The following is a 14,377-nucleotide window of genomic DNA, read 5'->3' on the forward strand; positions in this document are numbered from 1 at the left end:
AATAAAAGCTCTAAACAAAATACCTTCAAGTTGTTGGGAAACCCCTTAACATAAACATTTTTAAAGAAAAGTTTTGCTTATATTAACATTTTCAGGAAAAAACAAAACAAAACAAAACAAAAAAAAAAACACACCAAAGGATGATATGATAGTATAGTAAGTAAAAAAAAAAACTCTTCCCTCTCCACCTCTAGGCAACGAACTTTCTGTTCTCTTTCACAGATGAAACACCTCTTTCAGAGGTATTTGGTATCACTCTTCTGTCAAACACTACAAAGCAATCAACACAGGAACAAGTCAAATTGGCACACAGCAAAATGCCCTTGGAACTTGAAAAGTGCTTGAAAAACTGAATTCTTTTTCAACATTTTAAGCTTTTCCCAATTTCTGCTAAAAGTGAACAACCTGAGTTATCACAGCAAGTATTTTTGGTGAATCTGTCCTACTGACTTCCCCCAAACATATGCAATGGAAAGCATTCCTAATTAAACATCAAGGGCTGATGTATCAGGCCACAAATGTTGCTGCTCAGAAAATGAAATGAAACTGCTCTACTGTTTGTGTCCTATTACAAAAAATAATACCTTGTACTTCTTTGTTTTCTTTTCTTTCACAAATACTTGGTTATCCCAGTTTTCCAAAATGCAAAGTTCAATAGCTGCTGGCAAAAAGAAAGGTCCTTCACCAGAATTTCTTCCACCTGGCCAACTGGCTGGATCCATTTGCAGTTACAGAAACACAGTAACACACAGTTAAAGTCTCTCTTCCAAACAGAGGCAGATACACAAATTACTGTAGTTTTCTCTACACTGCCAGATGTTCACTTGCACTGTTTTATTTACAATAACAGATTAGGCTCTTCAGATTATATTTTAAACTACATGGACACAAGAAAAGAGCTTACCATAAGTCTTGGCCAAGATGTACCATGTTAGAGAACTAACTGCTGCTGAGAGCAGCACACTACCATTTCCTCGGTATTTTTCCTGGAGGCAGTAGCATTCCTCTTTCTTCCTCTGTGTAAATACTGTTCTCTCTACTGCTATAAATAATACTCCATTTGAAGACTGAATACTTGGAATCTGTATGCGTAGATACGCTTCTAGAACAGGTGTTCTTAACTCGCAGTTAAGGTGTACTTAACTCGCAGTTTCAGGGTGAAATCCTGTCTTGCAACTAGATACCAGATTAAATCCAAGAAGCCTGGATGCATCTCAAAGCTGAGTTAATTCTCCACTGGCCTCTGTAAGATTTACATCCAAATATTCAATACGTTACTTCTCTCCTCTCTCATATTCATGCTGATGCTTTTTAATTTATTGGTTTGAAACAGATGTTTGCTTAGAGCTGTAGAAGCACAGATAATGACAAAAAAAGAAAAAAGGCATGATTAAGCATCACCAAACAAACTAAGCTAAATTCTGCTTATTCAGAACTACAGGTTAGTTATGATGCTATACATTCCCTTGGGGTCTGATTTCTTCCACTTCCCTAAGTCACCAGAACAGAAAACGTCTCATTAATTTGTTAACTCCTCAGCAAACATGCTCTGTAACTGCTATCACCACTAAATGTCTCTGAATAGCATGGGCCAAAAGAATTTAACTCTAAAAATGAAGCAATATCTGTACCAGTAGTTCTCAGTGTCCTTTCACACCACACCCATCTAAGAATCACGCTGTACATTTCTCTTACTGATTCTCACATTATACTTAGCAGTGTGAACAGAAAGAACACTGTGAGGGAATAAAAAACATTTCCCATTAGGACTATTGAAGATGAAGTAGCAAAATTCAATGTAGGATACACAAATGCTGTATTCTTCATCGTCTCACAAATCCCTGAAATGTGGCTGAGAAGGAACCCAGGAGGTTATGTAGGACACCACTTGCCTCAAGGCAGGATCTACTTCCACATCTACATCAGAGAAGTCAGCCCGGTAGCACTACAACATTTCTGTAGCTGGAGATCAATAGGCTTTGCCATCCACCCTGTAGCTTACATGACATACTGTTAGAAAGGGGGGTTGTTTTACTGAGTTATCGTTGTGAATGGCTATCCAAAATTTCCCTTGATGAGGCTTAAAAGACCCACTATTTTCCTAGCCCCTTTACAGCTTTGTGCACGTTTCATTTTTCAATCGTTCACTCTGATGTGCAATTCCTACACTTCTGGGAACTCAGTATTTGTAAATAAACTTAGAAGTCTGTTAAAAAACAAGTGATGATAACACAATGCACAGGTGCACATCGTACCTTTTCTTCAAGTCCTGCAAATAAATCAATTTCCACTTATGACATTGGAAATCCTCTAGTTCAGCAAAATAAAAAACAAAAACTCAAAATTAAAAAGGATAACCCAATAATAGCTTTTTTTATTCTTTTAATTTCCAATACTTAAATTATATTTAAAAGCTGTATTTCTACAAGGACATCTAAACCATTTTTATGGCTCTAGACATAAATACTCATATCTTTAAAACAATTTGAAGTTTATTAAACAATGTAAGAATTTGACCTTGGCCAAAGACAAGAGGGTTTTTAAAATGAGTAAGAAGTTTCATTTCAAACTTGTTTGCAAGGCTATTCAAACTAAAGGCTATATACAAATCTTAAAAAGTTTAAAGATTAGGGATTGAATTGCATTCCTTTAGTCATGACAAAAGTGCATAGGAATTTATTTAAGATAAGTCTTACACCTTCTGTTACAATCACCTTCTGTTATAATTAGCTGTCTTCCTGGGATCTGAAACGCTGCAGGAATTAAAAAAATTACATGCTGCTGGGTTAGCATGCCATATGTATGCTTATTGTTCACTGCTAACATCAATTCATGCCTTAAGAGGTTGGGATTTGTAGTGTTTAACGTGTAAGGCTTTGCGACATTTCAGAAATCAGCAGATTTGTCACTTTAACTTCTTAAAAATGCTTAACATAGTTCCCAAAGACTGTTCAAGCATCTCAAGCCTCCACAGTCAAAAATACCACAGGCCTTACTTAAAGGCACTGCAGCATCAGAAGCAAGTGAATTCCTTCACAGCTATTACTATTTCAAACAACTAAAAGTGTATGTATTAACAGGTGAAATAACAGCCAGTCACCTGTGCTGACTACCAGCCTTTCTGATCTGGAGGAAGGGAATGGCATGCAAGCTGTGTTTATAAATTAATTTAAAATATAACAAAATATTTTTAATGTGAGATTTGTATCTTAGACATTAAGCAATAAGGCTCACTATGTAAATTCCAAAACTAAAGAAGACAACTGGGCAGCTATGAGTGGTGTGAGAGCACACGGCAAAGGGACAGCCAAGGCCTATTTCCTACTGAGGGAGGTTTCGGCGGGCTGCATACCCACTAATTACGTAAGACACTGCTCCATCACAGGGATCCCAGAGATGGAAACCAGCACTCACAGCCACACTGATCCAGTGACGATATTCTATGAGGCCTAGAACAAGTCATTCCCTCTTCTATCCTCTCTGCGCTTTTTAAAAATATTCTTTATTATTATTATTATATTAATATATAACTGAGCATAATGTTTATAATTAAAGTGTTAGTGTCTTCCAAACATCTCCCATCAAAGCAAGAACTAGACAAAACAGTTGTAGAGTATTTGATCTGAAAAGTTAATTCTCTTGTAAGTGAACGTACTACTGTATCCATTTGACTTCTATCTGGCAACACTAACACGGAGATCAAGATTCAGTGGAGAGGCTAATTCACGTGACACCATGCATTCAGTACTAAACTACGGACTTCAGATTCAAAACCCAAGTGTGGTATGTTACTCTTCCCCACTGACTTTATTCATTGATATATTTAGTCTTCCTGTTGAAATAGATGGAATAAAATACATACAAAAGCAACCTTGCAGGCTACAGGCAACAGTAGCCTTAGACACATTAAGGTCAAAAGAGATTGACCCCCAGAAACTTGGAAGTAAGTGACAGAATAAAACTAATCCAATTAATCCAAGCTGCATCTGGCTGTTGAGTCCTCTAGAACCACAGGTAGGAATCAGCTGTAAACATTCCCTTTGATACATAAGTTGGTTAGAAGAACTTGCAAATGTTCAATTTGTTTAATTCTCATAAGTAGGGGGAAATGACCTAATTTTCCTGATATAAATTTCACAGGCCAGTTACTCTACAGTGCACTTGTATGAACAAAAACTACTTACCCAGAGGGACATTAGGAAAGGCATTTCAGACAAAAGAAGCCCTAGTGTCAAATATTTTAGTCATTAAAACATAGAACAGCTGCATGGTCTCAGTGAGGTAGTGTCTGGAGCAAGAAAGCAAGTTGGAAAACATGTATGTCAATGAACTTCATTTTGGACAATTATAATTTATAGAGACTGTGTACAAATAAATTATAGCACTGATAAGAGCAGCTTTAACGTCCGTTAGAATAATTGACTTCTGAACAGTTGTAAATGCAATGTCATTATCTAAACCTCTTATATATTACATAGGTACGGCACAGTTTTTCCCCCTCAGAGGGAAGATTCACTACTGAAGCACAGTAGTTACTTTTTAATTTTCTAGAACAGTGAAAGAGAATCGTCATGTCTGAGACCTGAATGCCTGTCGTATTTTCTGCAGAGACTTTTCAAGCAGTATTAACAGTTCCACACTTAATAAAGAGGCAGCTCTGCGTGCATCTATAAAGGATAAAACCTACCATGCCTCCACACCACAAAGGTTAATAGAACCTTACAATTCTGTGCCTAATGGGATAGTAAAAGCCTGCAAGTCACACTTGCCTAAACACAAGTCTAATACCCTTTACATACCTCTGCTGACAGACATGCACCTGTCTCTCTGCTGATGTGGTGGAGTGCAAAAAAACATTCAGTTGTATGTTCCAGTATCAAGGCTCTTCTTTCAATGCAACTTTAGCCAATTCAAAAGAGTTCACATAAAAGAGCAGAGCAGGCAAGTCGCTGCCCATTCAAAGGCCCTGTTGTGAATGTGTCAGATTATCTCCTCAGGTGTGGTTAGATTTCAAATACAGCGAAGGGCTATGTGTAAAATCCTACGCACACTGGGATGACTGAGAAAATACAACCAGCAGCTTGTTACATACGACACAGACATCCTGAAAACAGTAGAAAAGCACAGATTGCTAAACCAAAAACTGAGGAGTTATTGCCTAAAATTAACCGTACAAACCCAGGATTATGAGCTCCGAATTTATGAGCACAGCACTGAACAAACCATACAGCAAACCCACCTCCCTGAATTTTAAGGCAACAATGCCACAGGGATTTTGCTAGTATTTTCCACAAAGCGTTACCTCTACCAAAACACAGATGTTCCTTAGATGCATCAGGTTTGCTCAGAATTCAACACCACAATTAGAGACTGTAATTAACAAACAGGATCAGCTGAGGATGTAGCACAGGAATAGCTTCAAGAACAGTGCCAATGCAGAGAACCTTTAAATAATGTTAAATTTGTTTTCAATACAGCATCCTCAAGGCACAATGAATGAACAGCTACTGAGTCCCTGTCCAACACTAACAGAACAGAGCCTGGAGGCAGGATGAAATCCTATTTGCAACATGATTTTCAAAGTGGTTCCACATGTTCTGTAAAATCTAAAAAAGGATAAATCTGTGCTAGCACTCTACAAACACCCCAACTCTGGGCAAAAAAAAAGAAACGCCTGAAGGCAAGAAGTTAAACACACCAACTTAACGCTACTTTTGACAGTGACATATCTTTCTCCCATCAAACTTTCATGATCTCTTTTACAAGAGAAACCGAGAGCAAACATTCCCTACTGTTTGCACTAGTCTTCTCACTCTCTCTCAAAAAAAAAAAAAAAAAGAATTCTTACCTAAATAAATTAGCAAGCATCAGAAGAAACAAAGCCCTCACCATGGCTCCTATTATATTATTTTCCTGTATTTTTCTTTCATACAGAATATCTTAAAGACAGCTATAGAATATGTGTTAACAATTCTTGGGTCTTCACCAGCTATACAGCTAAAATCTTGTTCATCGCTTCCAAAGGTAGACTTCCACTCAGTTTTTAATAAATAAGGCTGATGATTTTAGAGAGAGTGCAGGCAAGGCAGACCATAAAGAATAAGGTCAGATTAACCCCCGCAGACACACATTAAACTGTGGTTGAGAAGCCACACTACAGGCAACCACAGGACCACACTGGAATACCAAATAGGGATTTACAAAAAAAGATATTTTCACTGTTTCAGACTTGAGAGCATTCCTATGAGTTAACTATTCTTAGCAAGATCTGCTTATTCTGCTCCACTGAGAATATCAGGAAGAAAAGACACCCCATCAGATATTTAAGGTCACAGGTAGCAGCATACTTTTCCTGGAACGCATGTATTTTTGAATAATGCCCAAGAACTGTATGACAGGATACTCTCCTTCAAGAGCACAAAGTGCTATTCTTTTTGTGAGCAAAATACAGTACCACCCACTAGAACGATGACTCTACATCTGGTTTATCTTGTTCGCTCACAATGCCATACTTCCTGTCTATATCTATGAAACAACAGTTAACACCCGCCTGGCATCTCAAGCCTAATAACACTTTTCCCTAATGACCATCTCAAAGCACAATATTTTGGAAGATAAATTAAAATCGAATAAACTAAAGCACCTCAATGCCCAATTGCTCTGATTTTAAGTTTTCATCTAATTGTGAGATTGCTAAGTATTAGCAGTTGAACATCCGGACTTCCTGATATTCTCAGTGGAGCATTCTCATAAGAAGAGATGAGTTTACTTTGGAGTAATTTTTCCAATGACCAAATGAACGCAGTGAATTCTAATACAAAGCAGGCAAATAAGGCTAACAAGTCCCAGTGTGAGGACAGGATGCATTTCTATGCCTTTTCACCGAAGAATGGCCCCAAACCTTTTTTAAGTTTGGGTACATGTGCCTAGAATAGATGAATGCTTCATTTAAATACAGGAAGCATTTGTCACTATAAGTACAAGTCCTGACCGGGAGTTTAAAAAAAACACCTCAGTCTTTAAACAGCAAAGTAGTTCACATCCTTTGTGTTCCTTGCAGGTCAGAGAGTTTTGAGTTAAACTAAACATCTAAAAATTGGGTTTGATATTTTAGCTTTTTCTAATGGGTAAATAATTAAAATGATGATCCTCAAGCTCACAATTCTGTTACCTCCCAGACACTGCTAACATTTTAAAAAGTCCAATCTAAGTTCAAGCTTCCACAAAGCAGTTACTCAGTTTCAGAGTTCTGGCACAACACCATCTCTTTTTAGTATTAAATTACAATTCCTTCATTCTAGCAGAAAACTAACATAAGACAAAGACAAATAAGCAGCCAACCATAACAAACTAAAAAGCTAGCTTCCACACTGTATATCCTAGAGCATGCATAAAAGCACACACAAGCGAGTACGGTAGGATAGAACAGGGCATGAACATAGTGTGAAAGTTATTCTAAGATGATGGTGCATCTGCGCATACCCACAGGTTTACAAAAATATGCAATAGACAATTTCAAGAGTTTCACCTAGCAACATCACCTGTTTAATAACAGACTTACTTTAAGTATAACAGATAAAAACTAATAAAGGATTCTTAGGTGTCAGAACCATAGACATTTTCCTTGTGCACAGATATTTATATGGTTAGCTTTCCATAAATGTCATCTGTTTACAGTCTACTGTAGAATTAATATTAGTGTACCTTGAAGAAGTGAGCTTTTCATTACAAGGTGAGCATATATGGCAAGACATCTTAAATTACTTATCTACTAATATTATACATTATTATAATTTTAATATTTATTTTATGTTATTTCTGAAAAAGGTGGAGGAGGAAATGGAGACAACAAAAGAAAATACCTATTCACAGTACTCAAATAATCTGGAATCATTTCTAGGAATCAAAAAAAAGGACATTTCAATTTCTTACGCATTAATAATCAGTAGTATACAAAAATAATAAATTAAAAATAAGTAACACAAAAGACATCCAAAATTTAGCAAGTGCTCATACCTCAAGTACTGGAAGGAAGCCCATGTGTTTCTTCGCAACATTTTAACTATCAAAAGGGAGAAAGGATTCCTTTCCCAGTATAACCCACCACTTACCTTACAAGCAAAATTGTAACCATAGCTTCACTTTTAACAGACATAACCAAGTACATTTCCATGCAATCCAAGAGGTTTATCATTTCTGCCCTTCCAGAAAAATGACGTCGAGTTACATTATTCCTCTGCCTACCTATATGATTTATTTCAGCTAAATAATAATATAGGATATATCAGACAAGGCATTTGTTAGATGATTCATCTGGCTTTAAAAAACAAAGCAAAACACATCCTTTGTAATGAGGGCTAACTGTAAAATAGGTCAATGTGTAATGGAGCATGCTTCTGGCTTATGCTTGCCAAAAAATAAACCAACAAACAATAATTCATGGCAAGAGTATCTCATGGATATCCAAAAGAAAGGCAGAAATTCTTACCTTAACAGGGAAGCTGCACTTGCCAGTACGAACACCTTCTTCATCAGTCTGCCACTGATGAGGCCTACTGGCTTCTGGGACATAGACATCTTTCTTTCTCCTAAAGCTTTGCCGTAATTTGTTCATTTCTCAGATCTTCACGTCCTAGAAGAATTAAAAAAATATTTTGCCAATAAGCACCAAAACACACACTGGGTTCACTAGCATCACCACAGATGTCCCTGTAAAATATTCAGAGCTTCTGTAAATATGAATGGAGGTCCCCGTGAAAGGAAAATATTTTGGATATAGATTAAGAGAAAGAGGGATATATAGTCAGTTCAAAGTGGAAAACACAAGTCCAACTTACTAGTTTAACATCTTTCTACAACAACTGAATAAAGCATTAGACCCAAAAATAACTGTTACTCTGAGAATAAAATTACCTAAAATTGCTGATGGAGAAGCTCTGAAGAGTGACGGGCATGAAATCCTGCCTCCCTGAATTTAAACACCTACAGCAATGAGGAACAGGACATGAATACCATAGGTTTCTCCAGCATCCATGCAATGCAAAGATTCATAGTCAAAAAGACGTCCCCTAAAATTAGGTACTTGTATTGTTCTTTAATTATGGGGTGATATGCTCATGCTTTTTTAAGCCCCATTGAGGTAGATGATGCTGGTAGATGATGTTGGGAACATCTACAGTTGTGTTACATGTAATTGTGCGTGCATACATACAAGAAGCCGCAAGCTCAAGAAACAATGAACCCGAAGCGTAGCAATGGCAAGCAGTGAGTAGGAGATGGGAGCCCAGGTTTTGAGGGACACAGTCCGGCTCCAGCCTAACCTACTAGTGCAGTACCTTATACTAAGATGAGAAATACATTTGAGGAAGGCACTGCATTGACTTCTATATCCTGGGAAAATCTCAAAAAAAAATTCCTCTTCGAAGGGGGAAGAGGGTTCTCTAATTACACTCCCAAAGCCTAGGTTTAGATGTTTTTTATACGCTATACACTTATATACTAATTTCTGTATACTAGCTAAACTACAGTTTAGACATGCTCACTTTTACGAGATTCAAACTAGCAAAGAAACTATCAGTGACAGTACTAATAAAAAGATTCAATATTCAGCTACAGTAGTAAATTACATGTGATACAATGCGGGGAATATAGAAAACTTGCCAAGAGGCTTTATTACTCTTCTTTTCTGAAGAATAAACCTTCTGACAAATGTTACAGCTCATTTTGGCATAAAAAAGATACTGCAGAATGCAAGGCAGCAAAATCTAACTGGATTATAAACACTTCTTTCCCATTACATTAACTAAGCTGCAGAATATAGATGTTTCTGGATGTCAACAGGTGCACTTAGAATGAAAGCATTTTTAAAATCAGTTTTAACACTATTTTAAACCCTGAAAAGAACTGCATTGCTTTCCTGTTAAAACTAGTTGGCAACTAACGGGTGAGAAAAATGAGTACATACGTATTTCTAGTACCTATTAAAGAAACTTAAATTCAAAATGCATTGACTTCAAAGCTGAACACAAATCAAAAATGAAAACCATTACATAAAAACACTGATTACTGATCAGACAAATTAAAAATATTCAGGTGTTTTCATATCTCAGGAGGCACTTTAGCCATTCCAAATAACAAGTCTCAGCTTTGTCACCAGCCCACCAAGCTTTCCTTCAGCAATTGTTACTTTACTCCTCACACTGCAAGTCATTAGGCAAGTCAGTTCCCATTAATCTCATGGGCACAGCACTGGCTTATACCTCTAGAACTCCCATCTCTCTGTAATCTATTAATTAAAAACAATATTGTAAAATAAGTGTTGATTTAAAGGTAGGACCACGAGTAAAGAGAACAGCGTTATGTCACTGAAATTGGGAAAATGAAGTTTGCTGAAGCTAATACTTGAAGTGCAAGTAAGTGTGCAACTTAGGTCAGGAGTTCAGTGATAAAATAATGCAATGCTACCTGGACCCACAGCATCGTGAGGCACTCTCTGAGCACGTGATAATTCACTGAGTATTTCTACATCAGCAAACAGCCAAAGCAAACTCCAACTACTGCAGCAACTACCTGTGCTCAGAGCTGCTTGATATGTGTTTGAAAGCAGTAAGGTATAGCACCTCAAGCAATCAAAATCTCTTGGAAATTCAGTGAAGGTTTTTAGATGTACAGCAAAGGCTGGGCAACTGTCCTTAGAAGAGAATCAAGGGCTTCAAATAGCCATGACATCTAAATAACAGTATTTTTATGAAATTTACTTCATAGGACATACACACACACACAAAAATTAAAAGTATGCATATTTCTTATCACTAAACAAGCTGAAGCAGTTCCTCTACAACCACGGATCCTTTGGCTACCGCCATTTTGAAATGTCTGCACGTGCAAAGAGAATTCTGGAAGTTCCGCTAAGAGAAGCTGCAATTTTCCATTCTCCAGAGGGTCATTAGAGCATTATTAGTTATATATTTCGCTTTACAAATTGCAGACAAAGGAGTCCGTGAGCCTCTCAGTCTACAGGAAGCAGAAATTCAAGCGGGCCTAGCAGTTACCTCAGGCAGGCGGCACGTTCTGCAGCAGATCTACACAGCGTATCTCAGCTCGGCGGGACAGACAACCACTCCTGTCCCTGCTGAAGCTTGGTAGTCCCACAGCCCCAGAAGGAAAACCTCTGCTCCAGCTGCTTCAGTGCAAAGTTCACAGGCCTGGCCAGCTATGTAGCTTACAGTGCAACCGCCAGACCTTGCACTCAGGTGACTGAGAAAGGGGCACACGTACTGTACTCCCTTCCGGCCGCCCTGCCAAAAACAGCAGCGGACTCTTTACCAGCTACAAACAGACACAGCAAGGCTCATCTGCCAGCATTCTCAATATGACCAAGGAAACAACATTGTTTCAAACCTATAAATGTGTAAAAACAACTTGTGGAGAAGTTTTCAAGGTACTCCAAATCTCAAAAGCTCCAGTAAGCAACAAAAGTTCAAAACAACACGCAGCCACTGTGCCACTTCTGAAATCACAGTTTCCTCACCTTACTGTAACACTTACATAACTAATATTTCATGGGAGATGTCCAAGGCAATATGTATTTGCCCACATGATTGGTACATTACCAGCAATTTACTCCTACCAGGAATCTCAATCCTCAGAGAAGCATGAGAATAAGAGTTCCTGAACTATGCTTCCTATGATAAGCTCAAGTGGCATTTTGCCCAAAAGTATTTCCTTTTCACTAAAAACCAAACCCATTTTCCTACTTGTTCTAATTTTGTGGTCACACTGGCAACAAGCAGTTTAAAAATAGCCTTCCTATTTAATAGAAGTGCTGACAAGTGGCAAGATTAACTTTCTCCAACTGCCACACGTGTATTTTCTGAGACATCAGACTGTTTTGAGTTGGTTGTCAAATAGTTTGCCTTACAAACAACTACTTTGTTGGTAACGTGCATGTCATCCCAATATAACTAGAACTGCCACCTGACGCAAAAGTGCTAAGTAAAACAATTCACACAGGCTGCATATTTGAGGATTCAGGAAAGAAGCACATGAAATGCTACAATTAAATGCTGAAATTCCTACTAAATATACCTAAGCTCAAAATCCTTACCCAGGAATTGTAGAAAACATCCAGAGTGAGCATTTTCTACTTCAAATCCCTGCAGAGCATTTCACATTTTTGCTTAAGTGTAGCATGTCTGCAGATACAATGACAGACGTCAACCGAGGCTGCGACAAGCTAGCAGAGTATTTTCCACTACACTGACAGCATTACTGACACCAAAAAGTATTGTACTCTGTTTTAGGATTATGAAAATTAAAAGTTCTGGCACTGAAATGTCTATATTTAGCAACCAATTTTTGTCCTATAATTAAAAATATTTTTAAAATGCACAAGAAGAAATAAACCAAGCCACTAACAAAAAGCTATTTCCTTTTCACTTTTATGACCCAAAATCCAGGTTGGACCAAGAAAAAAGACAGTGGAGGTATAGTATTTGAAGACAAACCTAGTTAAAAAGCAAGATGAGAAACTCAAAAACTAATTAAAATAAAAAGTAACATCACATGAGAGTCAACCAGGTAACAAAGGCTGAAAGCACTGATCTTCTGGTGAGAGGAGGAAACATCCACTTCAAGTTCTTCAACACCTTAAGGTTATGTTTACCAGAAAGCTTATTGCAGGCAGCTCAGCATCTGAATGGTCATGCTTGTTGCAAAAAGAAACAAACAAACAAACCACCACCACTTTTGCAATCTAAGAGATTACAACATTAGACTAGTTCCCCAAAACGCCACACAAGCATCTAGGCAAAAGTTATTCACCTAGTGAGTTTATAAATTTATGTTGTCATTTATTTTTATGCAAATTGATATATTTTGATATTCTGAAAACACAGCTCCAAAGCTCTTTTTCTGTAGCAAAACAATTTCAGGAGAGCTTTGGCACCATTGTTCTCTCGACCACCTAAATAAGTCTCATTTTAATCCATAGCAGTTCAAGGACAACTAAGGGACAGCACAATGACAGAATCATAGAGAAAAGTACATGCTGAAGTGTAGAAAAATGCAGAGTTTACAATAAAAAAGTAGAAACCAATTCAATTCAATTGGCTTAATTGCCTTGTGCATCATCAGGTTATGGCTACAGAACAAATTACCGCACGATAAACTAGTATGTTTATTCATGTCTTATTAAATGCTCTGCTTTACAAGTGCATTCACTTTTACCCTTCTGTAAATGCAAACCAGCCATTTATCCTTCAGTAAGGGCTGGGTAAGCTTTCACTTGCACTGAAGTTGGATCACGCAGGAGTTGCTGATGATGCAGATTTGGAGCTTAGTTTGCCTTTCAGGAGTTTGCTTGTGTACCCATACCTTCAGATAAGCAGTTCATTTACATTTTGCATAAACGTTTCTCACAGAGCTAATTCAAACTACAGGATCTGCAGGCAAAAGGACACCGCGGTACCTGAACTGCATTCACAAATTGAAGCGGTTAGATTTTAGACTTGCTGTACTACAAATTTTGCACTTAGAGCAGCCACTTACAGTTTCAACACTGAAGACAATAAAAACAGTACAAAACGACTTTTAACATTTTTCCGAACTTCAGCCTTAACAAAGATTATTTAATCTGAACTCAGTTAGATAGATGGTATCTTTTTGTTGTTGTTTGTGGTAGAAAGGGATAAAAACGAATTTTAAGCAATTCCTCAGTTCAGCCAGATTTTTTTGAAACCATTCAGAGGGCTTGGTATTACTTGCTGCGTTCTCTGACAGCTGAATACAGTTTCCTATTTACTTTACCGATAAAAAAAAAAAAAAAAGTCATGGGTCAAACAAGGGCAAAGCACTCCTGACAGCCTGCAACAAATGGAGTAGCCAGGGTATAGGAGAGAGCACCCGCCCTGCACTCTTCCTGCTTTGAAGTTCAGGTCCTCCCTACAAGCATAAAGTATGATGAGCAGACTGAATTCACACATCTACAGAATTCCTGGAAGTATACATTCCAAACAATGGAGAAATCTGGGCTTTAGAACAATGTGCTATAGGTATCGTTCTAACATTTTAAAATAATTCATATAGCCTCCACATAAAACAAATTCAATAAACACATTACAGACTATTAAAAAAAAAAGTCTTGTTCATACCTCTCCTGTCTGCTGGCCACACACGGGTGAGGCAGGAGCAGCTGCACAACTATCAGCTCCTACGGGCTTTTTCCCAGCGAAACTTATCTAATACTGCTAATACAAAGGACCACAACAAACAGAGCTCAAAACCCAGAGCAACAGATTAATCGTCTCTGGTTTTTGCCTAAGAAATACCAGGCATTTCTATATATCATAGGTTTGTGAATAAGCATGTTCCAAAGTTA

The 14,377-nt window shown here is 37.6% G+C and overlaps 1 protein-coding gene across 3 annotated transcripts in view; it reads right to left on the minus strand.

Annotated features, from left to right (window-relative positions):
- Positions 1-14,377, minus strand: part of NUMB (NUMB endocytic adaptor protein) — a 96,602-nt gene that overhangs the window by 27,025 nt on the left and 55,200 nt on the right. For all 3 annotated transcript variants that reach the window (XM_084287746.1, XM_084287748.1, XM_084287747.1), the window contains exon 3: positions 8,489-8,632. In XM_084287746.1, coding sequence (XP_084143872.1) covers positions 8,489-8,614 — 126 coding nt within the window. In that variant the 5' untranslated portion in view covers positions 8,615-8,632. The remainder of the gene's footprint in view (positions 1-8,488; positions 8,633-14,377) is intronic.

This window comes from Netta rufina (assembly GCF_964035555.1).
Source record: "Netta rufina genome assembly, chromosome: 5".
Lineage (NCBI taxonomy): Eukaryota > Metazoa > Chordata > Aves > Anseriformes > Anatidae > Netta > Netta rufina.